At 37.2% G+C, this 26555-nt stretch overlaps 4 protein-coding genes across 4 annotated transcripts; 1 reads left to right on the top strand and 3 right to left on the bottom strand.

Moving 5' to 3' along the window:
- The first annotated feature begins 6353 nt into the window (after positions 1-6353).
- Positions 6354-7872, top strand: LOC141605988 (putative aspartyl protease At4g16563). The gene has a single exon (XM_074424946.1). The coding sequence runs from the start codon at positions 6400-6402 to the stop codon at positions 7759-7761; it is 1362 nt and encodes a 453-aa protein (XP_074281047.1). The 5' UTR covers positions 6354-6399; the 3' UTR covers positions 7762-7872.
- A 1497-nt stretch (positions 7873-9369) lies between these two features.
- LOC141608273 (MAPK kinase substrate protein At1g80180) lies at positions 9370-9672 on the bottom strand. Its single transcript, XM_074427636.1, has one exon. The coding sequence runs from the start codon at positions 9670-9672 to the stop codon at positions 9370-9372; it is 303 nt and encodes a 100-aa protein (XP_074283737.1).
- Positions 9673-10974: 1302 nt separating this feature from the next.
- On the bottom strand, positions 10975-18221 carry LOC141605989 (NADH-cytochrome b5 reductase-like protein). The gene is made up of 13 exons (XM_074424947.1): positions 17909-18221; positions 16976-17018; positions 16479-16554; positions 15988-16047; positions 15788-15838; positions 15222-15276; positions 15064-15134; positions 14928-14979; positions 12366-12443; positions 12182-12271; positions 11992-12105; positions 11559-11627; positions 10975-11317 (listed from the first exon to the last, which is right to left on the bottom strand). The coding sequence occupies exons 1-13, from the start codon at positions 18074-18076 to the stop codon at positions 11261-11263; spliced, it is 984 nt and encodes a 327-aa protein (XP_074281048.1). The 5' UTR covers positions 18077-18221; the 3' UTR covers positions 10975-11260.
- Positions 18222-18937: 716 nt separating this feature from the next.
- LOC141605987 (nudix hydrolase 19, chloroplastic) lies at positions 18938-25782 on the bottom strand. The gene is made up of 6 exons (XM_074424944.1): positions 25094-25782; positions 21500-21640; positions 21303-21407; positions 20895-20994; positions 20704-20796; positions 18938-19489 (listed from the first exon to the last, which is right to left on the bottom strand). The coding sequence occupies exons 1-6, from the start codon at positions 25694-25696 to the stop codon at positions 19200-19202; spliced, it is 1332 nt and encodes a 443-aa protein (XP_074281045.1). The 5' UTR covers positions 25697-25782; the 3' UTR covers positions 18938-19199.
- Positions 25783-26555: the final 773 nt, after the last annotated feature.

Raw genomic sequence — 26555 nt, 5'->3', positions numbered from 1 at the left:
GAATGATTAAGATTAAATATTAAATATTAATAAAGGTGATGGGTGGGATTTGGTTATTGGAGAGAGGTAGAAATAATTAAAATTAAATATTAATAAAGGATATAGTGGGGTTTGATGAGTGGAGAGATGTATGAGTATAATATTAATAAAAACTTTCTCAAAAAAGAAAGGGGAAGAAAAACTGAATAATCTGTTTTAGTAAATAGGGAAGAAAAGAGTGGATAGGAGGGAGTATAACGTATTTATAGTTATTTTAATTATAATTGTTATGGTTAGCTAATGTCTAGGAATTGTCCATGATTTCCGCAATCAGCAAATTTTAAAATTGCAACTTCCCTAATTCTTAGCCATAATCGAATAGAATATTCCATATTCCATAAGCAACTGTTTTTTTATTTTGTGAATTGGGTTTAGTTACTTATTATTATTTATTATTGTATTATTTATATTTATAATTTAAATTCTCTAGTTTAACGCCACGTCAGACTGTGAAGAAAAATTATGATGCCATGTAAGGCTCTATTTATACTAAGTACAAGACAATAACCCTAGATTAGAGTTGTTTAAATGTGGGCTTGGACCGGATATGGGCCGGGTCATGAAGAAAAAACTTGCTCTTTAAGACAATATTGGGCGGGCCGGGTCTGAATTATGAGCCAATTATCCTTGCCCTTACTCGCCCTTTAGTCAAAAGTCGGGCGGCCCATAGGCTAATGGGTCGTAACACTAAACTTTAATTGTTAATTACGTATTCGGTATAGAATGACTTCAATTTAAACTACTTTTTATATCTCATATCTTGATTTAAAATTTGAAGTTAGGTGTATAATATATATGGATAGTGAAGGAATACATAAAAGGGTAGAGGTAAAGATTGGATGTATATATTATTGTAACTTGTAATACACGGTGATTAGTGGTGTTTTGAATATATTCGCCTATTGGAAAGACTATCAAATTTTAATTAGGATGGAGATATTTGGAAAGACGACGGTTTAATAGGTTCGACTTTATTAAATAAAATATGCTTTTATTTTCTTCCATTAAAAAAATCATTATTTATAATATAAACAATTAATATACACAAATAAATTGAAAAGTTATTATGTTATATTTTTAGTGGGCCGAGCGGGTTGACCCGTTTGGAAAAGCTCGTGTCCATGTCCGGCCCATTTACTTAATCGGACCGGACTTGTCCAGCCCACGGTCCATTTTTTAGAAAATTTTGTGTCCAAACTCGCTAAAAATAAGGGCCGGATGGGTCGTGTTATCGGGCGATATGACCCATGAACAGCTCTACCCTAGATCTAAGATGTAGAAATTAGGAAAACTAAAGACTAGGAAATAATTACAAAACTAGGAAAGTGCATAATTACACAAGATATTTACGATACTATGGTAAGACAATTTTTACAGCTAAGACTTTGGTATATTTTCTCAATATGCCCCGCCAAAACAGACGTTCCGGAGGTAAGACCGATCTTGGAGAGCAAAGTCAAATGACGTAGTCTAGGCAGTGGTTTGCTGAGAGCATCAGCGAGTTGATCGTCGCCAGAGATGTGTTGAACACGAAGATTACCAAGTTGTACCTATTCACGAATGAAATGAAAAGCCAAGGCCAAATGCTTCATACGGGAGTGGAAAACAGGGTTGGCCGAATAATGAGTCACACCAAGATTGTAACACCCCCTCATACCAAGGTACCTTACCAAGGACCACCCTAGCATGAGAGACTGTTACCAACTCGGTTGCCCGAGGATAGTATATCAAAAGAAACCATTCCATAATATTTATTAAAGTATATAAGTTAAAGTTTACGAAGTTCCAAAACCAAAATCAAAACAAGTATTTACTAATGCTCAAACAACTGAAATCTAAAACAGCGGAAGCTAGACTCGAAGTGATGACTCCCATCTCGTCCCCATAGCTAAAGACCATCATCACCTGTCACAATCTGCTCACCATCCCCGAATGGATCACCACAGATTTTAGAAAAAAACAACGGGGTCAGTTCACTGCATAATCAAAATAAGACAAAATGCAACAAAGGTAAATAGATGTTCCACCATCAATCTCCAACTCCCAATCACAACTCATAATTGACTACGCACTAAAGTGTGTAGCCCTGCCAGTGGGGGACCGCAGCCTTGCCCACCTAAGCCCCGCTCATCACACGAGTGATAACCCATGTTCATTAATGTGCACATCCCCTCCTGTGGCGGGTTCCACAGAGGGCGAATCAAGGGCGTGAAGCCACTCCCTCAAGTGACTCCACTCAGTCGAGGACGCACCTCGCAAACATCATCAACCATCTCAACTACAACACCCCATACTCCAATCCACCAACAACAATCAATCAACAATAACAATCAAATCAATTAATCACAACACACATTTTAAATCAATTAAACAATAAACTGAGTAGGGAAACCCTACCTTAGCACAAATCTGAAACGAGACAATCAAGAAAGCTAGAACGGCTCCTCTACGAAATCTCCGCCTAACAATAACCATACAATTCCAATCACAAACATGCCAAAATCCCTTTTTCCCCCAAATCACAAAACTAGGGTAAACCCTAAAAGACAATTAATAAAACTTGTAGAACTAGAGACTTACCGATAGAATCGACGCAAGAGAAGAATGAACAAGACTCACGAGCAATCCACGAACTTGAGAGAAATTAGAGATGATTAGAGTTACGTTGAAGGTTTAGGTTTTGATTAAGAGTAATTATGAAACTGTAAATCCCGTTTTCATAACTCTAATCCTCTCTAAATCAAACCGCGGAAATAAACACCGTCAGACCGGATACTCGGTCGAGTATAGAGTATACTCGGCCGAGTATCCTCTACTCGGTCGAGTATTCCCGTACTCGGCCGAGTATTCCTGGACAGTAGCCTGACCAGAAATACACGGCGCATTACTTGGCCGAGTAAACCATATTCGGCCGAGTAACAGATTTAGAAAAACCGTAGTATTTTCCCTTCTTAAAAAGAACTTCGTCCCCGAAGTTCACATTATACTCAAAACAAAACCAACAACCACAACACAACTCCTCAACAACAACACAGCAAACAACATAACACCTACTCCAAGTAACAAACATACCAAACAACTCTCACTATATAAGACAAAACACCCAACTCAAACTGAACGATGATAAAAACATAGCTCGATGAATAGTGCTCCTTCACAGTTCCCTTGCTTCCACCATCTCCCTCTATTACACTCCCTACTATGGCTCGTCGGCCCTCTTTGTTTACCACTGGTCTGCTATGCAGGCCGCCGAGTACACGACCGTTCTCCAGAATAAAATGTGGTCTCTTGTTCCTCCCTCTTCCGACTACAATGGCATTGGTTATAAGTGGGTGTTCTGTGTCAAGTATAAGTCTGATAATTCCATTGATAAATATAAATCTCGTCTCGTCGCCAAAGGTTTCCATCAAAGACTCGACATCAATTACAGTGACACGTTCAGTCCGGACATCAAACCAACCATTGTTCGTCTTATCTTGTCATTAGCTCTCCCACACAATTGGTGTCTCCATCACCTTGATGTGAATAATGAGGGCACTCTCACCAAGTCAGTATATATGTCTCAGCCCCTGGCTTTGTCGATGCCTCCTTCCCTTCTCACGTTTTTAAGCTTTCTAAACCATTTATCGTCTTAAACAAGCCCCTCGGGGTTGTTACACTGAACTTAAAACATTTCTTCTATCCTTTGGTTTCACAAATTCCCTATCCGATCCTTCTGTTTTTCTTTATATTACTAACACTGCTACAATTTTTCTCCTTGTTTTTGTTGATGACATTATTGTCACTGGCACTCCTTCTTCATGTCTTACTCGGTTTTTGTCTAATCTTAGTGCTCGTTTTTCCTTAAAAGGTTTTCGACTTCAACCTTAGGTTTTGGTTGAGGGCTAATAATTATATTTATTCGTATTACGTCCCCTCACTCGAGTGTCCATTGGGCTCGAAGAGTGGTTAGTGCACATGCCTCCTCATACCATGTGTTGAATTTCCACTTCGTGAGTTATTGGAGGCTGCCAGGATTTGAACATGTGACCTCTAGGTCACACTGGCTCTGATACCATGATAAATGAACTAACTCAACCAAAACCTTAAGGTGATAGTTGAGGCCCAACTATTATATTTATTTCTATTAAAGTGCAACCCGATTCCCATGGCCTTCTCCTTACCCAGACCAAATACATCCATGACCTATTATCCCGCCATAATCTCCTTGACCGTAAGCCTACCTCCACTCTCCTTTGTCACTCATCCATCTCTTACTACTCCCCATGGATCTCCGGTTTCCTCCCCTACGGACTATAAAGAAATTGTTGGTACTTTGCAATGGGTCATGCTCATTAATGGACATGATTTACTCAATCATGTACATAATTAAATGACTATTTTATCCCTCCCATTTTACACTATTTTCAATTTTAATTTACATCAATCTTTCAATTTCCTCCCTCCAACCCCAGCCACCAACAACCACCACCCCCTCCCCTGCCCTACCATCCCCTCTTTTGCTCGTCGGCTGCTAGGCTCGCCGGTCGGACCCCACCACCCACCCACCCACCCAGATCCCACCGTCCCTTTCCCACGAACCCACCATCCCAGGCTCGCCCCCATCCACCCATTCTTCCGCCCCTCTCTCGCGTCCCTGCATAGCCGACAACAACCGTCTCCCTAGCCACCCTTGCACTTCAACCACCATACGAACCTCCGCCCCGCCCCTCCCCTACCACCCAACCACCCTTTCCAATAACTCTATAACCCTAATTTCAATAAACTCTAATTATTTCATCAGCACTTGAATTTACACTTGTTTGATTGAATTGAAAAAATTGATGCGTAATTAACGAAGTAATAATTCTTGATCGATGTGAGAATAATGATTAACGATTTAACAATTTTTACTAATTTGGTACACATTTTATTAATTTTTGGAAGGAAGAAAGAAAGGGAGAATTAATTTTTCGTTTGAAATAGAAGGATAATGAATGAAAAAATTATGACAAAAAGTACATGATTGAGTAAAACTCGTACATAAATGAGCAATGACGCTTTGCAATATTTGTCATTAACTCGCCCGGATATCGCTTTTAGAGTTAGTAAACTAGCTCGGTTTACGCAAGATCCTCAACAGTGTCATATAGTTTAGATTTCCAACTCTTTTAAATAAAAAATGCTGTTTATTTGAAAATAGTAGGAGTACATGTTCGTTGTCCAAAAAAAAGTATGAGTACAAGTTCTACTAAATTTTGAAAAAGAATAGCCGTCAACACAATAATCAATTTCCTCTTATTCAAACTTGTAAGACACGTATCTAATAATTCAATCAGTCTTGCTTAAAATGAAATGTCCGTTTTATTTATAAACGGATCTAAATACTAGCACATGCTGATAATAAAGACAAAACTTTTTCATTTAATATCTATTTGACCCGTTTTTAAGATTTAAGACATACACTTCCGTCTTAAATAAAAATTTGCATAAAGCTAATACTTAAGTGAGAAGCATCATATACGCAACAAGTAGGAAGAATCGACAAACCCCACTAGATACAATCATGCAATATAAACGCAAATGTTTGTTTCACACAGGAAATTTAATTTTGTTTTGTTTGTAACAATTTTATGATCAAATATAACCACAATAATTCACTTAGATTGTGTTTGGATTGAAGGATTTGGAGGAAAAAAAAGGGAGGGAGAGTAGGAAATTTAAAATCCTTGTTTAGATATCAAATGAGGGTAGAGGGAAATGGAAGGCGAGAGATTTGAAGGGATCCAATTTCCCTCATCCAAGCATAATCAAAATCTCTCCACAATAGGCAAGATTTGGAGGGAAATTGTATCCAAACAACCACACTCCATTCCCCTTCCCCTTCCCTTCTCTCCCTTCCCCTTACCTCCTTCCCCTCCCCTCCCTTTCCCTCCCCTTGTTATCCAAATATACCCTTAGTCTTATACAGTTATACTCCATATTTTATACACTCTTTACATTTTAATGTTCTTCCCATTTCTCCATTATATGTGAATAGTATTATAATCAAATGGGAAGAATGTAAAAATGTGAAGAGAGTAGTAACTTATTTTCCAAAAATAGTCACATCTAGCTGTAAAATGGTTTTAAAAGGCCGTATATTATTGCAGCCCAAAATGCATTTCCTTTTCCATTAACTTAGTTTTAAAAGAAGCCATCATGTGCAAAAACAACTTTGCCGCTCCTCCAATCCTTTATTCTAACTTACAATTATCCTAAACATGGTATAATGGCCATTGACCCAAGTCTTCTTTAGTGGGAGCTCATAATTTCACTACTTTTCCTCCATTTATTACACTATAAAATCCCTTTCAATCCCAACTCAACCAACAACTAACAATGGCATCTCTAAACATCCTTAGCTTACTCATACTCTCCCTTTCTCTCTTTATTTCACCTTCATTCTCATTTCCTTACACCCTTCAACTCTCCCAAAACTCTTATACTTCCCAAAACCCACAAGACATAATCTCCGATATTGCGAAATCAACTCTTCATAGAGCACACCACATCAAACACAACAAAAACAATCCATACACCACCAGCTCCAGCTCCATCCCGCTTTTCGCCCGTAGCACTGGAGACTACTCCATCTCCCTCTCCATAGGCACTCCACCACAAATCATCCCCGCATTCTTCGACACCGGAAGCAGTCTAGTGTGGGTCCCCTGCACATCCAAGTACGTCTGCTCTAACTGCACTCAAAACAATTCTACCATCACCACCTTCAAGCCCAGACTTTCGTCGTCAAAGAAACACATTAATTGTCATAATAAAAAATGTCAGTGGCTTGACGAGCCTGGAGTCCCGGTCAGCTGTCCGAAATGCAACCGGAGCTCAACCGACTGTACTAAACCCTGTTTCTACATTCAGGAGTACGGCGCTGGCGACACGTCCGGTGTAGCCATCTTTGAGAATCTCAACTTGCGGAATAAAGTTGTAAATAAATTCTTCGTTGGTTGTTCTCAGATATCGGACCAGATGCCTGAGGGAATTGTCGGGTTTGGGCGAAGCCCTATGTCGCTGCCTAACCAGCTCAACCTGAATAAATTCTCGTACTGTCTCGTGTCTCATAAATTCGACGACACTTCAAAGAGTAGTAATTTAATCCTAGGAAACCCCGGAAATATTTCCGGAGTTTCCTACACTCCTCTGCTTAAAAACCCACCAACGCTCCCTTTTAACACATACTATTACGTACAGTTGGAACAAATAACTGTCAACTATAAAACGGTTAAGCTACCACGTAAACTCCTTTATACGGATTCAAACGACAACGGAGGTACCATAGTGGATTCAGGGTCTACATTAACATCATTAGCTTCGAGTTTGTTTGACCCGGTGGCAAACGAGTACATCGCTCAATTGCCACGGGCCCAACAGAAACGGGTAATAATCGGGCAATCGTCATTAGGAAATCTAGTGTGTGTTAATGTAACAGGTTGGAAAAGAATGGTGTTACCAGAGGTGGGATTTGAGTTCAAGGGTGGGGCGAAGATGGATATACCCGTGGATAATTACTTGAATGGTGGTCCGGGTCTCAAGTGTCTACCGTTTGTTAATGTTACATTTTATGTCGGACCATTTGAGTTGTCCGATTCTGGGCCAGCAGTAATATTGGGTAATTACCAACAGCAGAATTTTCACATTGAGTATGATCTTAAAAATCAAAGGTTGGGTTTCAAGAAGCAAATTTGTTAGGGAATATCACACTTGTAATTTTTATTTATTTATTTTGTGTTTGTAGAGAGTGAGAGTGTAGCAGTGATTCCCATAATTTTTTTTTAAGAATACTAAAGTTTACTTCCTCCATTTTTTTTATTTCCAATTTGCTTTATGGTGCGACGACATAAAAAGTGACCACTATTTATTCTTGTAAGGTATTCGTAACTCGTTTAAAAAAGTGGTCATCATTGGTTATAAATGATCAGTTTTCCTCCATACGACCGTTGCACTCAATAAGTATAACCTTGGTTTATTCTTTTACAGCATGCTTAATGAGACATTGACCCTGTTACAAAATGAGCAATATATATAACTCACAAAGCTGTATTTAAAACATTCCGGCATTAAATCCTTTATGCTTTCAAGGTTTGAATATCTTATTGATGGTCTAAAGAACAACTTTTTGTTCCATGTGAAATCCTCGGCACGACGACTTTACCCAATTGTTAATATAAAATCAAGTGATTTCGCTTAAATAAGCCTTTTGAAAACAATTTTCCAGCTACTGCTATGCTTTGCAAAACAGGCATCATTATGGTCTCTGAGTTTTTATTGTAAAACCGTTTACATGAGACTTGCTCTTGTATTTGAATGCACCCAACGTTTTGGATTTTGGAAAAAGATATCCTATTGATCAAAAAATGTTGAAAGTGATTGAAATAAAAGGGATTGTTTACTGTCGAAATTTGGAAGAAAAAAATGATCAAACCACCCATGATAAGTACTAAGAAATATATGGAATTGATATACTTTTCAGGAATCAAACCACCTTTTTGAATTGCAAAATTCGGGTGCATTTCGAATCAATGCCAAAATGTACATTGTAATGACAAACTCAAATATGCTCCGGTATTGGAGGAAAAGCATGACAAGGTAATCAAAGGAAAGAAAGATTTAGTCAATTACGAATCGTGTTCGAAATCCATGCCAAAAACCAAACCCATGAAAATAGAGACTGAGAATCAGATTACACAAAGGTGACAAAACACATGCATCATATATTCACATCAAATAATACACCCACATATATGATATATCAGCAATGAGGTAGTTGTCGAAAACAGGGGAAATTGATAGCAAGTTTTCCGAGCATATACAGAAAGTTCGTCAACAAAGTAACCGATCGACAACATCATCCTAGTGACTCCCTCCTAGAGCAAAGTAAAAGGGTCGAATATACAATGGGTTTATCCTTTGAACACAATTAGCGGGTGACTTCTCATAAAAATTACATTACAGCGATGCGTGCAATGAGTGCTTGTTTCCCCCAACGGCCAACCTCATTATCAATCTCCCACAAAAAAGACAATATCTTCTGGTAGGACTACCATACCACTAACTAAATCTAAATGATGATGTGATATATTTCTGATCATATGGTACAACACATTTTGAACCCACCCAAATGCTTTCCTACAAACCCACCTTTTATTATTAACCATACATAAGTATATTCACACAAAAACTAAAATAACACAGCCTTAACATTGCGAGACTAAACCATTAACCATTACAGTTACACAAAGAGCACAAGTACATGGGTTGGTCTCAAAGTTGAGACCGTCTCATACAAGACTCATGGTCTTATCTATGCCTAGCCTTACCAGATTTTCTCTTATTAGTTTTCACAGCAGCAGCAGCAGGCCTGCCAAAATAACTGCAAAACCCACAGGTAGACATCCTAGGAGAAGGCGGATCCTCCGCCTGCTCGACCTTAACAGTATGCCGCCGTCCTCCACCATCTGATCTTGAACGTCGTAATTCAGGCTTCTGATCTGATGATGGTTTCTCAGAATTCAGTTCTTCTGATATCAGTTTATCATCCCATACTAAACCAGAAGATCCCTGCCTCCTAAACGATATTTCCGACCTTTGTAAACCAGCCATGATTAATAATTGGACCTCGGGTTTCTCTCTCTAGATTTTCTCTTGAAGAAGGATTTAGATAATATTATAAGAGATGAGATGGGATTTCTAGGGAATTCTAATCAATGAGGATTTATCATATATGGGAGACGAATTGATGTTTACTTGTGATTAAAAAATGTATATATAAGAGAGAAAAAGTCCAAGGAAACATGATAAGGAAAAGGAGTAGTGAGTTGGGTATGTGCAATTATTTTAAAGTTGACAACTACAGATATTCAGATAATTACAAACTACTCCCGCCCACTTTCTATTACGCATTTTAATAATATTACGAGAATAGGATACAAGAGAATGAAAATGAAAATACTATCTTAAAGTAGACGACTCGAGAATTCTAAATAAAATAGATCAGCAATTGTCTAAGCAAAAAGGAAAATACACATGGTTCAGAGAGATTCAATTTTAAAAGTAACTAACGACTTGAGACGTGAAAAAATTACCCAAATAAGAAACACTTCAAGCAAATTGAGAACCCAGAAACGACTAAAAATTCTATTTTTATGTTTCAAAACTAAAATGAGCCAAACTGCTTGACATTTTCAAAGCCAATAGCAAGAAAAGGAAAAAAAAGTAAATGGTCAAACATGAAAAATATATTAATGCGCCTCCAATGAAAAGTCAGTCTTTATACATGTCATCTCAAATTTAATTTTCTATTTCCTACCATTATTGAATTATTGATTGCTAAACTAAATTTGATGTGTCATCTCAAATTTAGATAGAACTAACCCAAAAGGGTGGGTATTCTCCAGTTAATGTTTGGAACAGGTGGTCAAACACAGGTGTTTTGTTGAGCTAACCCAGATTTTTTGTTAGCTTTTGGGTAAAAAAAAAAAAACAACAAAAGAAAAACGCAGCAAAACTGTTGTGGTAACAGTATTACTGTAGGTGTTAGATTGGTTGACTAGTAAACTTATTGAGACGTGGTACACTGGTACTCATGACTTCGGTTAAAAACCAGCAGCATAAAAACCGCCTCTATGGCTTCGTTTATACTAGAAAAACAAATAAAAGCTAGCAACAGTAGCATTCTTAAAACCCTATTCGCCTAGTCCAACTCCGCTAGCCTTTCACAAATCACAAGTCAAGCTCATAGTATAAAACGTTAAAAGATCATTGTAACTTACCTAAATTCATTGACTGATTATACTCGTGCCATGACTTGGGTACGAGGCCCATCAGCATTATAAATGCTGTTATGCCTCCTTTTACGCCAAAGAAAACAATGCAGATGCCATAGTTGGAAGCAAATGAGTTCAATGAAAAACAGAAGTTCTCGAGTAAAAAACTTACTTGAATGCAAATTGCTAACCCACATAGTGAGCCAAGTTAATATCTCACCAGCATAGGGCTCTAAAAATTAATGCCCTACAATGCTACAGAAGTCAGTACAACAAATGCTCGATGAAAAACCTTTTCAGGCTAGTGGCCACAGCTCATATTATTATTGGCTTTGGTGTGTCTCTGAAATCATGGTATGAATAGACCGTCTTATAATCAGAAAGCAAGTATGAAGGAATCAACAGGCAAAAACTACACGGCTCCCTCAAAATTTGTAAACCATTTCTTCGGTATATCCAAGTTCCTTGAGGACTCCACTCAGCTGTAGAACAATGAGGTAAGAGTAAGTGACCATAGCAAAAGATCAACAAGTGTTTCCAGAATAAAAGTTATGAAAGCAATGATAGCAATTGGGCATCGAACTAGCGTGTGTCTAAGAGCAAGGCTATATTCCATTCAACCAGCAATCAATATGAAGGTCAAAGTTATTGATTAGAGAAATGGGTGGTTTAAAGATAGCGCCAACATGTGCAAGAATTCAAGCAAGTAAGCTGGGTTCATACCTCTCCCTGCGAGTAGTCTTTAGCTTTGTTACCAGATATGTGTTCCATCATACCAGGAGGGCCGCACACCTGTGTTAAAAAGGACACGTAATAGAAAATTTTAGGGTGCAAAAAAAGGGCGATTTATACATAAAAAAAAAATATATCATCCTCCCATAATAACACAGAGTCACTATTATCGGCTTTGGAATATGATGAAATAAAGGACAATATCTGAATAAATTGTCATCACGGTCATCCAATAACAGGGCGAGGTTGTGTACATTAGACCCTCTAAGGTACTCTTTGAGCCACTAAGGTAATCTCCATAATGTTTTAGGAGAGAAAATAAAGATACAGAATTTTATAATACAATTCACCGATAAACCAATGAATTAGACTTATGTAGTGGAAAATAACAATTCATGGTTGAAGCAATTGCATGTTATCATACCAAAACAAGAGTGTCGTTGCTTGGTACTGGTAAGCCTTTTGAGACCATATCATTTGACACATACCCCACTCCTCCTTTCCAGTTCTCTGAAGGATTATCCACAGTGTAGAACACCTATATATTCCAAGAGTACTTCAGCATCTTCACAATTCAGTTGGACAATAGTTGGAGTATAAATGATAAACCTGACCTTAAAATTAGGATGGCTGGTGGCAAGTATATCGAGTTTTTGCTTCAGTAATATGTCATCAGGTGAGACATTTGCATAGATGAGTGACACCTATAGTGTAACGATATTAGAAACAAATGAAAAATGTCAAAGTCACGGCCAATCAGTTCCAAGACTGAATGTCACAAGTGAAGGTGTAGCTCACTTGTGTTTTATCATCTGGATTCTTCAGTATAGCCTCAGCTACTTGAAGCATAGGAGTAACACCGGATCCACCAGCTATCTGAAAATGGAATTAAGTCTTTCTTATATTACATCAAACAAAAGAAACTAATGTTTAGAGAATACTTTGGCTATCAACTAATCTTTGGTGAACAACAAAGATACTATTTCACAAGGATATTGTATCTAGGACCAAAGCTTTTAACCTCATGTACCAGCAAAAGAAATACTTCGTATACAACATCAATTAGTCTGAACTGAAATCAATCGGTATCTCACAACATAAGGAGAGTCCCAATAGATTACATAGTTTACTGATATAGGAACAGAGAAGGGCAAATTATTGGAAATAGGAATTTACAACAAAGGTTAAGAAGCAAGAACTCTCCTCGACTTTATACTTCTATACAATGCACATCTTAGCTACTCCGACCAAATGGTATATGAGCTCCTAATACAATACTTGAACATAACAACAATGCAGTGGTAAAAAAAAGGGCATTAAAATTAAAATTCTAGATCTCCTTCCATATATAAGCAAAAAGAAAGGGCATTGACTTTTGCTTAAGAGAAAACTAAAGGAGCATGGTTCAAAATATCAGCCGAGATGTATCAGTTTTTTACTTTACCGATACAATATATCTCCGGCGAAATCACCGAGATTCACCGTGATTCATCCACGACGACCAATTATACATTTATACCGACACCGTGACTACGACTGATACCAAGATTTTGAACCATGTAAAGGAGCGTTGGCAATAAAACTGGTACATAAGTACTCGAGTTAACCCCAAGATAAGGACCCGAACTTTCAAATTTTTTTCCGTTAAGGACCTATACTATAAACTTTTACAATTAAGGCACTCATAGTAAACTGCCGTTAAGTCCATTTTGCTATCATCGTTAGTCTTGTCATTATGAAGTCCATTTCCAGGTTATGCGTGCTCACCATTGAATAATTTGAATTGGTGCAAAAATGCTTGCCAATAAAATGCACTGGAGTTTGGTTTTGGTGATTCTTGGACTCTTGGTTGTTCATAGAGTTAGTCAAGGATTGTCATTATCTTAAGGTTATGGTTGAGGCCAACTATATTATAATTATTTTTGTTATATTCTTTTTTAAAATCGGGACTAGGTATTACATAAAGGACGTGCCGAAATTAATTATTATTATTATTATTATTATATTATTATTATTGTTGTTGTAACAAAATTTTAGCATGTTGCGTTTTTATTACCCAATTCAAGTTCAGTTAAAATTGAAACAAAACGTATTCTCACTTTTAATTTTTTTTTTAAATAATGTAAGTAATTGTATTAATCCAAAACAAACCGTCCATATCTACAAAGTTTGTCAAGACCAATTCATCAGAAAAATATGTAAAAGAAAGGTAATTATCTATGTACCGAATAGATTGAGATAATATATAACGAAATGAGTAGATAACTGCCCAAGACGGATGACATATATGATATATTAACAAATGTGATATGAGAAAAGCGTTTATAGACACCGATTTTATCTGGTAACGTTTCAGTTTGAATCATAATCATAATGCTTACGAGACCATATTTTAAGCATATCTCACTAACATATCTCACTAACACTAATTTTTTAACCTAGCGGACTCACAGTACTTAAAATTTAAAATCAACTCCATCTTATGCCTATGTGGTACAATTATTGGAAAAAGAGAAAAATACTATCATTGGATTGGATAATAATTCTTTTAATTTAGAGTCACTTTAAATCTCATTAACAAATAAGGTGTAAGTGATAAGGAAATCATATACGGAGTAAAAGATTAACAATAATACTTCATAATGACTAGACGGGGGTGATAACCAAATCTTAGGCAAACAAGGCATTCACTTAACGATGTTAACCATGAGTGCCTTAACTGTAAAAGTTGATAGTATAGGTCCTTAATGGAAAAAAAATCATAAGTTCGGGTCCTTGTCTTATGGTTAACTCTACTCCCTCCGTACCAGACCAAAGGTAACACTTACTATAAACGGACATACCACACCAAAGGTAACATTCCTTATTTGGCCCACAACATTACCAAGTTATCCTTATACTCATTTGATATTTACACAAAATGCCATTACATACCCCACCTACCAACCCACAATTAAACCCACAATTACATACCCCACCTATTTTTTCCCTCTTTACCCTTACTTTTTCCACTTTTTCTTAAATACTCCAATTTTCCCTACGTTACCTTTGGTGTGGTACGGAGGGAGTATCATTTTAGGGTGGCCTGTCAATCTGTTATTAGGTCATTTCGGATGCAGGTCAACTGGGTTACGGTGGTCTCAGGTCTTGTGGTTTATAGGTCAGGTTATTCTCGGGTTTGCATCAGTATTGCCAAGTCTAATGAATGGGATGGCAGTCCTTTTTTTCTTACATAAATATAGGCGCATAGATCAAACTTCTAATTAGCCAAACAAGGATGGGTTTTCATGTACATTCTTGTAGGGCAAGTCCATCAATCATAACAAACGAGAAAAAAAAGTCAGAACAAGCATATATTACCATGCCTATGTGCTTCTTCATATTGGGAGTATACCTAAGCTTTTCAATGGGCCTGCAGAACAAGTCAAACAGTAACTTAAGGAACACACAAAATTTTACACTCCATGTAAGCATAGACAACGGTCAAAGAGGATACCCTTTAACTTCCAGAACATCTCCAGGTCTAAGCTTTGCAAAATGTTGACTCATTTTACCTTCAGGATATATCTGTTGTTCCATAAAAATAGCAATCAGTAAACAGTAGCAGTCATAAAGATAGGAAAAGATAAACAATAGCAGAAGGAGAGGACACACCTTTATCATTAAATCAAAGTACCCTTTGGAGTCGGGGTCAGAAATGGGAGTGTATCTGAAATCATTCAAAAAAATTAAAGAGTTATAGATGGGAACATTCCCATAAGCTAAAGCATCCACACAGTATATTCACTGTTCAGCCAAGATACAGTAGCAAAGAAAATGCCAGAGGATTCCACCAAACGACAGAGAGTTCCAGTTAAGAAATTGCTAACAACCCACCTCCGCTTCAAACATAAGAACTTCAAAATTGACTTCAAAAGATTTGATCTTTGATTTAAAGCAACAATAAGATGCGAGTCCAGAGAGCGACAACTAGAAGGTAACATATACCCACAGAGTGTGTAACCACATTTCCAGTAACATTTTCCACTCACAATAATTATAGCTTACGGATAAGCAGACCCAAAAAAAAAAAGTTATTAATGTGGTCGTGTTGAAAATTCTCAAATCATGGTTATATAGAAATTGCAGATGAAAATGACGTGGAAGATATTACCTAAGAGAAGAAGAGAAAAACAAGAGGGGAAATCAATGAAAAGTAGGAGTTCTTGAAGGAAACTTACGGACGGATGACATATTTAGTTTTGCCTTCATCATTTTGCCCAGTGGGAGCTCTACACAAAGAAATATAACCATTTAGGTAAGTAAAATATTACCCAGAATTACATGCCTAAGGAACCATGTAATGTGTGACACAAGTGATAAGGAATTGAGGAGCCAAGGGGTACTCAGCCACTTTGGCACACTCGGAACTCGGAAGTACCTTGTAAGGATGCAGGAAGCAATGTCGAGACCCAACTTGACATCAGGATCAAATGTGAATCTGCCATTTTAAAACATTTCACTTAGGAAACCGTAACGCCTTAATCATCAAAAATTTAAAAAACAAAACTAGTTCATATTTACTTCTTAAGCCAGACATCAAAGATTATTGAGCATGTTTAGTAGTAAATCTAAATGTTAACTCCGAATATGAAGACCGTGAGAATACAGTGTGCCGCCCATGAATTTTTTTAAAAAGAAAGTAAAGTGCAACTCTAAAGGTAAAGTAAATATTAGGAGCCTCATGCTAGAACTGAAGTACTCTTCCACTGCAAACTACTACCTCAACACAACATGATAACAAAGATTAATTAGTAACTTGGGTCCTTGCAGTCAGAAAACTGAGCTTGAGGCACAGGACTGCTCAGTTTGCTAGACTACAGTAATAGAATATAAAACAGATCTGTTACAAACACAGGACATGGGAATAACCTGTAAAGCTTAGTATTATGGCTGACATTTGCAGTTTCATGGAGTTTAAATTCCAGCCACTTATCCGGACTTAGTGCTGAAGAGTCAAACAAGAGAAAAAGATCATTACAAGATCAATGAAAGGACAAAAAGCCTAACTACAATTCTACACACACATTTATTCAGGATCAGGATACATATAAAATAGGGGGACAAAATGGAGTGATGAGACAACATGTAGTTTAGACTACAACCAGAGTGAAAAGTAAAAACACATAAAGTTGTAACTTTGTAGTCCGCTGTCCGCACATCCTTGTAGAAAGGGATGGGGTTTAGGAGGCAGATAAAGAAGCCAAATTTGAACGAGAAATAAGTAAAAGATACTAAGCTCTACATTATCACAAGTTCACAACCACCGAAACAAAAAAATGTGGTGAACTATCAAAGAACATATCAGAAGTATCAAGCAATTCAAAGGAAAGTAGTGGGTAATGCCTCTCAAGGGAAGGAAATTGTACCCATTTTCTCCGCTGCATTTTCATCGCTAGAATCTAGATAAGCCTGCAAACCAAACAACAAAACCATTAAAACGCCTTCATTATAAGCAATCACACCATTTTATTACCCCTCCATCTCGATTCAATTGATTGAATTCCCCAAAAATTTATTCCAAACTTATTGCCCCCTTTCTAAAATAAGTATGGTTAAATAGTTGGAACATCCAATATTGCCCCTACATAAATAACTGCCATCATCTCAACCACATTAATATTGACTAAACTCCCTTTAATTCAAGGGGTGAACTAGGTAGTTCACTACTTTTCCTTAAATCCTCTCAAGATGGAAAAGGGGGACGATAAAAATGGGATGGAGGATATATTATTATATATCCTATGCTAAAACTCTGCTGACAAATAACCAACCCACAATGGATATGAAAGGCATGGTAATACTATGAATGACCCAGTATTGAATACAAGAAACATTGCCGCGAAACAAGCACTATCCAAACAACCAACAGTTTGTTTGGATGGATGCCACAGTAATCCAATGAAAATATAGCATTATAATTCTCACCGATATATATCTAGACAAAACCAATCATACACACACCATTTATCATGATTTTGTACATCCCAAACGAATTAAAATCCGCAGTGACCATCAAAGTGCATCAATTTTTTCCACAGCAATACACAAATTAACCAAAACCCACTATGATTTAACCTATATGCCCATGTGGGATGATATTTGACCCGTTTTATTATCAAGACAGATACATTCGTCTGAAGGAAGACTAGCCGATATAACAATTCCATGTATAGTGATCAAAAAGTCAAACCAACCATTGTAATCATCACTAAACATCAATAACAAAATGAAAAACAATAAATGGCATTAAAAAATGAAATTTTGAAATAAACCCAGATCAAATAAAGGGGAAAAATTACCAAATTAGATGAAGAATTGAAATAATAAAGTGAGATTCCACCAGAAAGTGCGGCAAATGCACCATAAGATGCTTTAGAACCATAAGAGGTGTAATTATTTGAACTCTTAAATGTGTTAGTGAATGCTAATGGAGCTGATTTTGCTAATTTTCTGAAGAAGATGCTCATTTTTTAGGGGTTTTCTTTGATCAAAAGAGGACAGGAATAATAAGGGTTTAGAGGAGAGGTAAGAAGAATAAATATGAAGAAGTATCTAAAGGGAAAAATGGAGATAGTGTACGGTGGAGATGAGTAGTGTGAGTGTTTGTGGTGTGGATTTGAAGTGAGGGCCAAGGTTCTTGGAGGATCAAAATATGTAAATTGGATGCGGGCTTGGATCGGATACGAGTCGTGTTTATGTTAAGCTAACATAGAGCAGAAGATGCTACGGAGTAAATCCTAGCACAAACGAGTACACATCAACCCATACTCGGGTCCAATAAACTAAAGGGACGTAATAAGCCCTATAATGAGCTGCCTCGTTACCATTTCGCTTTACAACTACAAACGAAATACTCGTAATATGCCATATAATGAGCTGCCTTCGAATTTTTAGGACAAGTGAGTGTTTCGGGGCTATATTTTAAAATCCATTGGCCGTATGTACTTATTTTGATGCTCGGACAAACCGAGTTTAACAAAAGGGACTATTCGTGAACAATTCTAGAACTACTTATTTTTTATAACGATATATTTCCATTAAACACCAATGTAGGTCATTATTTGTTTTTATGATATTCCCATTACGCACCAATGCTACTCATATTGTTTTATTATCAGCTGTAGACATTTTGATTGATAATTCAATTTATATCATATCTGCACACTTCCAAAATGTTGATTATTCAACGCTTAAACATTGTCATATCGCCAATTAGGATTTGATCAGCTCATTGTGAACGATATAGTTCCAAGCAACCTGTGTAGTCTAAATGAAGAACAAAAATATACGAGTAGAATGTTAGCATAAAAAAGTAGTGCAAGTCGTCCTTCACTAAAGTATGCCTTCTTCTAGCGGTCACATGAGGACCGTCTCACAATATACAGAGTAACTCTATTAATCGTGAGTTTGTATATTACAAGTCTGTGTATACATAAAAAAAAAAAAGCCGATAAGAGCTAGATGCCATGCACTGATGCACAGCATAAATAATGTTTTAGACAACTGTGCGGCATGAATAATGTTTATCCCAAGAGAAAAACATCATCAAAACAATACAGTACATTGAAACTAAACTATACACATACAAGTCTACAAGTTGGAAAAGGAGGTACTCAGATGTTTCAGTTGATTTTCAGAACTGCTGGCTGGACCTTGCGAGACCCACGTAGAAATAAGGTGGTGGGCGATGGCGAAAGGCCCCGGAATAAACATCGGGGCAAGCTCTCCGCTTTCAGTATTGTAATCCAAGGACAGGTTTTGACTCTGCTTGACCCCCTTGCATATTTGATCCACCTTGGTAGCACTTGTTCTTTGTGCCTTCTCATATTCAGCTACCGAAAGGGCTTTCTTCACTTCCTCTCGACTATGCCACCGAGCATCTAAAACACATGATTGGGATAGCCGTCAGATGACGTTTATAAGGATATTGAGATAGATACTAAAACACAGATAGGGATGGCAGATATCACCACAAATGAAGAGAGGGAAGCAAAAGAAGACGGGGAGAATTAAGTAACTCCGATATACCTTGTATAAAACATGTTCTGAAAAATGTAACGTTCCATAGAGAAGGGAGTAATACATGGAAATCTGCATTTTTGTGTGGGGGGAGAAAAAAAAATGCACCAAGTTGTGGATGGGTATCTCAATGGCTCTCACAGATGCAAAACACAAAAATATGCATATGCGGATGTTAAACAAACCGTACTCAGTGTCAGATGAGGTGCCTAGTGCAGCCTATATTGTGAAATTTTTTTACTCTTTAATCCTGTATGTTTTCCTTAGGACTTTTGATTTGGAGGGAAATGGAGGAAAGTGATTTCATTTGGTTGATTGGTTGGTAAAGTGGAGGTGGAGCGATTTGGGGGAAGGGAAAATTGATCCCTCCAGACAAATCAAAATATCTCAACGAATAAAGAATTGGTGGGAGAGCTCTCCCCCTCCATTCCCCATGCCCTCCCTTCCCCTTCCCTCCTCTTTTCCTATCCAAACAAGGCCTAATATGAAGGTGGGTAGTGATGGGTTGACATACGATCTACAACTAATTTGAAATTGCTCTACCAACATATTATAACAAAGAAGTCAACGAAAGAATGGCGTTTGAAAGTTTCCATTAGAAGTATGTTGACCACTTGGTCCAAGAATCGACTGGACAAAAAGTTATTATGGTAAAGTCATTCCGTCTTTGGGCTTGTCACGGACTAGGGTGCGCTGTTAGTCTGTTACCAGTTCATTAGGGTATGAGTCATTCAAGTCGAGATTTTCACTCAATGTGTGTGGGACAGATTAATCAAATGTAAATTGAGTCATGGTTATTAAGGTTTTCTGTTACTGTTATTTATCTGGTAGATATGCTTATTTTTAATTCTAAATTAGTCATTCCGATGTGGTCAGCTTTGGGTCAGGTCTAGCGTTTTGGATCACATCAGTCGGGGGTGAGTTAATTTAATTTGATTTGGATCAGATACTTCTGCAAGGCCTAATTAAGATATCAAGCGAACACTTTGAGCGTACAGATATTGCCATATTGGAAACAGAACATATTGAAGTGCGGTTGATAATGCAATCAAGGTTATCGTGGGTTCACATATACCTTCCAGCTCGTCTTTGTCCACATTTATTTCTAATGACTTTGCAAAAGCGAAGAAGCCTACCATCAACTGACACGGCATACTGCTTGGCCCAACTGCAAAAGGCAAGAAAAACACCAGGTGTTAACTGTTAAGAATGTGAAAATCCATGCAGCAAACCTGAGTTTTTCCCAACCAATGTGGCAGAACGTACCAGGCCATGGCTGAGAACTATGGTAGACAACTTCTCCAACCTCAATCCCTGTTTCTTCCCTTGTCTCTCTTCTAACGGCTTCTTCCAAACTCTCTCCAGGCTATAACAAACAAACAAACAAAATGAGAAAATTGCATCGTAAAATGCACAGACGCTATGAGATTGATTGTTTCTGGAGGACCCTTATGATAACTGCATCAAAAGACAACAAAAGAGCCTTAGGTTTTGAGAACCATTTTAAAACAAAGAAGAATAACTAGAGGCACATACCTACCTTGGGCGCCAGACCCCCACCCAACAAAAGCCAGAACAAAAGCAACCAGTTGTTCAGCTTTTTCACTCCTAATAGTCGTAAATGACTAATTATGTGAAGTATATAAGCCGGAGCAACAATGGCTAAGGATTTACCTCTATAAAACCCGCTAAGCAACTCCACATTCGAGGCACAAATCTGGACTGCCTGCTTAACAGTGCACGATCATTCTCTCTATCAATCACAAGCATAATGACTACCTGGTAATAAGATAATCAACACGATGCTTTGAATTTATGTACTTCCCATACATTTACATTCCAGAATTAGGATGAGATAGTAATCACCATACTGGATCGACACGAGGATAGATCCTCTTTTTGCACAATTCATTTGAGCACTGCACCCGTCTACCAGCTTCCATAGGAACCGTTTTAAATCCACAATGCCCACAAAAATGTGATAGCCCATGCCATTCAAGCAACGCCCTAGCCTGACAGAAAATTGTCAAAGAAAAAACAAAAAGGATGTGCGAAATGACCACCTCAACAAATATTACAAACATAAAAGCTGAATAAATCAGCCACAATATCATGAAGCCTTCTGAAGGCAGATTCAGATGATTGTGAACATTGTACGATACTAAGACGTAACCCCCCAATAAGAAGAAAAGAAGTAGCTACTTGATAGCTTATACATTTTCTTACTCCCTATATTATAGGACATCCAGTAAATTTACGAATATTAATGAAAAAAAAAGTAGATTAATGGAGGTCATACATGAACATTCTGCTACATAAAGTTTGGCGACTCATCATTACTAAGATAACCAACTCCAAATCAAAACCATAATTCTTTAACTTAAGGATGGAACTCAAGAGACAATATAGTCTGCAAATGCTCCTTACACAATCCCTTACTCACCCATCTTACTAACTAGGGAAACATTGTTCCAAACTTCCAGTGGTGGAGCTAGGGGGGGGGCGGCTAGGGGCGGTCGCCCCCCCCCGACGGATGAAATTTTCGAAGTTTTTAGTTAAATTTTGCGAAATTTTTTCAGGGTGCCTTATGAAATTAGTCGTTCGCCCCCCTAAAATTTTTCGCCCCCCCTAAGTTCAAATCCTGGCTCCGCCACTGCAAACTTCCAATCACCTTAGCAACATTGTTACCAACTCACTAAAGAAGCGAGCCTCTCTCTGCATGCGTACCAAATACAGCTCTAATAACTTAGATTTATAAAGTCGTTAATAAGAGATTGCAAGGGTCAGGATATATACATCTCTTGTCTGCTGATAGGGCTCGACCATAGACTATAGGAGTTCTCATGATAAACCCAAACAAGCTTCCATGGATTTTAGGTGAAATTTCAGCTTGAGACACAAATCACAAAAACTCTTAACAATCTCACTATCATAATATCTCATCTCCGCCAATACCTAGAGCGTTGATCCATTCAATTGAAGCCCATCCTAATCAACTTAGGCTCCAAGGTCACAATTGAGACATGAAAATTCAAGGACAGCATAATACAATAAAACAAAGTAATCAAGTACTCACATTAATCAACAACAACAACATCAGAGCCTTAATCCCAAAATGATTTGGGGTCGGCTGACATGAATCATGAATCATCTTTTAGAAACATCCTGGGTGATCGCACACCTCAAAATGCGAGGATATAGACAAAAAAAAAGAGTGAAAAGCAAAATGGGGGTTGAAACATAATACACAAGTCAAGTTAAACTTTATAGGTTTGAAAATCAAAGCTCAGATTTCATCTACAAAAGCTTAGAATTTAAATCTACGATGAAAAATTAAAACGATGTTTTGGAGAATCAAAATAAAAATTAATGTTACGGAGTACCTTCAAAGTATACCAAGTATTATTATACTCATAAGAAAGTACTCATATTAATCAAACTCAAAAATTTCAAATTATAGTCCCTCAATCCCAATTTTTATAGTCCACATTCACCAAATGTTAGATTTAAGAAATAGTGGCCAAATATCACTAACACCCTTTGACTAATAATAAAAAATTCCAATTGATTGGAATAGATATGTTACTTAGCCTACGGGTAAGATGGGTAATTCACCATGTTTATTTAAGAGTATTCAGAAAGGGCACAATTATTTGGAATGGACATATAAGGAACACGTGACTTTAAAATTGGAATGGAGGGAGTATTATATACACATACACTAGACCATAGTAACACAACGATTGAGTCACTCGAAAATAATTAGACATCAAGCTAAGTTAATTTAATAACTTCAAAGACAAACTATCCCGTATCCAGCCTAACCTAAGCTACTTTTTAATCTTATATCCAACTCAAGGCCTCATCCTACAAACATCTCACCTAAGCCGAGTTACCCAACTTCACCTGAACTAATATGACCTCCAATCCAAACAACCCAAAAACATCTTAAATCCAACGCAACCAACAAACATGTCATCTAGCTTGAGTTACATTTATGCAACTTATTTACTGTAACCTCAAACCCAGACATCCCCAAAAGCTCATTGATCATTCATTCTATTTTTCTTGTCTCCTTTTCACTCTTAATTTATCCCAAATTAATTCTTATTGTCTAAATTTAGTAAGGATATTTAGTGAACCTTCAACATTACCCCTGATAATCTGATATTTAACTATCACTTCTTTAATCACAATAACTTTGTTCCCATTTTCTGTATTTCAAAGGGTAAATATGTTATTTTATCATTTTTTACTCAAATCCAGGGGCGGCCCTTAAGTGGTTCAATTCGGTTCACCAAACCGGGGCCCAATAGGGTTGGGGGCCTCATTTGGAAGGAGTTATTGTTAAAGTACGTATTGACATTCTATAAAGTTAACAGTTCTTCCTATGGCATAGTGGTAATGGGCCTAATAACAAACAACAAAAAAAGCCTAATGAAGTCCCAGGCTCGATTCCTGAAGCTGTCATTTTACATCAATTATTTTTGGATTTTTTTTGTTGTATTTCTATTATTTTCTTTTTTCATTTGTAAGTTCATTCGTATGAAATTTCCCCTTCAATATTTAAAAGCAAATCCATCATTTTAGTGCAAGTGACTTGATAATTTTGTCGTTTTAAAAAAAAACGTTGATCTTGCTTATGACCGTACTATCTTGAAACCTCTAACACCCTTGTTTTACTTCTACTTCTAATTTAATCGGGTGTGAAAATCATCTATAAGTTAAGACGGTCTTAAATAAGAATGGTGTTAAAAAAGTGATCTTATTTAACGAAACGAATATGTTATTGTCAATAATGCACTTTCTGACTATTTTTTTTTTATTGTAGCCTTATTTTTCTAATTACTTTACTTCTAGAAATAAAAGTATAAAAACGCTAATTGGAAGAAATAGAGCGAACATTTGTTCACAAAAAACAAAATAATATAATTAAAGTAATATGACTAAAATCGAAAAATTGACGCGATTAATTTTATATTTATAGTATTTCAAATTTTAAATATTACGCCTCCTCATACATTAAAGGTCTCATATTTTCTTATGACTATAAAAAAATATGAGGCGATCATCGTAAGTGCCTCCACCTAATATTTGGAACAGGGCCTCCAAATCCAACGGGCCGCCCCTGCTCAAATCATTTCCAAAATGGAAAAGGGACAATAAAAGTGGAGCGGAAGGAGTATTTATCCATATCAAAAAGATTGATCATTTCACTTAGGTTTGTTTACAGAAAATCAAGGAAATGCCCAAGTTCATACTAGGCAACTACCACCTTACTAAACATAGAAACTGATAAACTAGCATTATGCAATAACCCAAAACAGGAAAGATGATCATTCTTACTGAAGCAATCCAAGTATGCAACACAAGATCATATTCTTTTTTTATTCTTAGCTAGCGGTATTTTAATCAAAGATAAACAAATGATTAGGACGGACACAGTAATAAAGAACAGAACTTACATGGCCAGCAATAGCTAAACTAGCCATAGCACTAGGATCAGACCAGTCAGTAGCAACCATAAGAGTCCTAAGTTCAACAAATGACAAACATTTCTTCCCCAATTCCTCAACCAATTTCCCATCTTCAGTAACATCAATTGCCCAATAAACCTCATCATTTTCGCCTTCTTCAAACCCTAATTTCCCACCCAAATAAATCAACTTATCATGCCTCAATCCCACCTCAGACCCATCTAACAACTTCTTACAATCACCCAAACTAAGCCAACCCAGATGCCATTTCGGACTCAATTTTAATGGGTCGGGCTCAGAACCCGCCAAAGGCCTCCCTTTTCTAAACGGCAAAACCCTAAAATTTGGGGAATTTGATGAAATTGGGTCGTGTGTGTTGGATAATAGGTGGGTTTTTAGGGTTTGGAAGGCGGAATTCGGGGAAATTGGGTCGGTGGATTTGGGGGTTTTGGATTTAATTGGATTGCCGGCGAATGCGTGGGGTTGGAAGTTGACGCCGGCGGACATGGTGGAGATACGGCGGTGACTTCGACGGAGACAGATTAGGCGAGAGAATGCGGTGGTTGAAGTGATGGAGTTGAATAAGAGCATTGATTTGGGGATTTTTATACTTGACGATGATGATGTATGTATGTGAGGAGTGTTTTGGTGACTAAGGTGGTGTCAAATGTTGACAAATTTGGAAGAAATGATTGGACTATTTTTGTGGTGAATTGATTGGCCATGTCACTTATGACAAATAGGTCTCACTAAATTTGGCACACCTTTTCTCTCAGAAGGACATATCCGTCCAATATAATAAAACGGATCAAATAAATAATCAAGACGAACAAGAGAGTATACACAAATTCTCATTGAAGACGAACAACATTATCCATAACAAGTTAAAGACAGATAGTGCCTGATAAGTCCAAATTATATACATTTTTACCCCTTATTTTAGCTCTAATTTGTATGACATTATGCACTAACCTTAGTGATTTTGAGCTAATATTGTATTTCTAGTTGCATTTGCATGTTCTATCATATTTTATATGTACTTAATCTTTAAGGAGCTTAATTCCACATATTTACAAACACTAGGATACAAAGCTAAGTTGAAGAGAAGAATTGACCAACAATGAAGTAGAGCATGGACTTGCATGAGCAAATGTGGTGAATTAATTTGAGAAATGCACAACACAAATCAAGAAATGTCAAGTCCAATTACAAGTCCACAAAATGCTCAACTTAGGATTCTACATGGATGCTCATGAAGATGCTCTTAGGATGTTAAGTATGCAATTAACCGGAGAGTTAAGAAGAATTAAGGAGCAACTTTGGATTCTACATAACATTTAATCAAACATTAAAGAGGAAATACCCGGGCAATGGTAACCCCAATCGGGGTTGGGTGTCCCCGATCGGGGACGTGGGATTCTCAATTGTTTACGTTACACACTCAAGTCCT

Source organism: Silene latifolia, chromosome 10 (assembly GCF_048544455.1).
Source record: "Silene latifolia isolate original U9 population chromosome 10, ASM4854445v1, whole genome shotgun sequence".
Taxonomy (NCBI): domain Eukaryota; kingdom Viridiplantae; phylum Streptophyta; class Magnoliopsida; order Caryophyllales; family Caryophyllaceae; genus Silene; species Silene latifolia.
The sequence above is the reverse complement of the archived record's forward strand: the minus strand, read 5'-3'. Positions and strand labels throughout refer to the sequence as shown.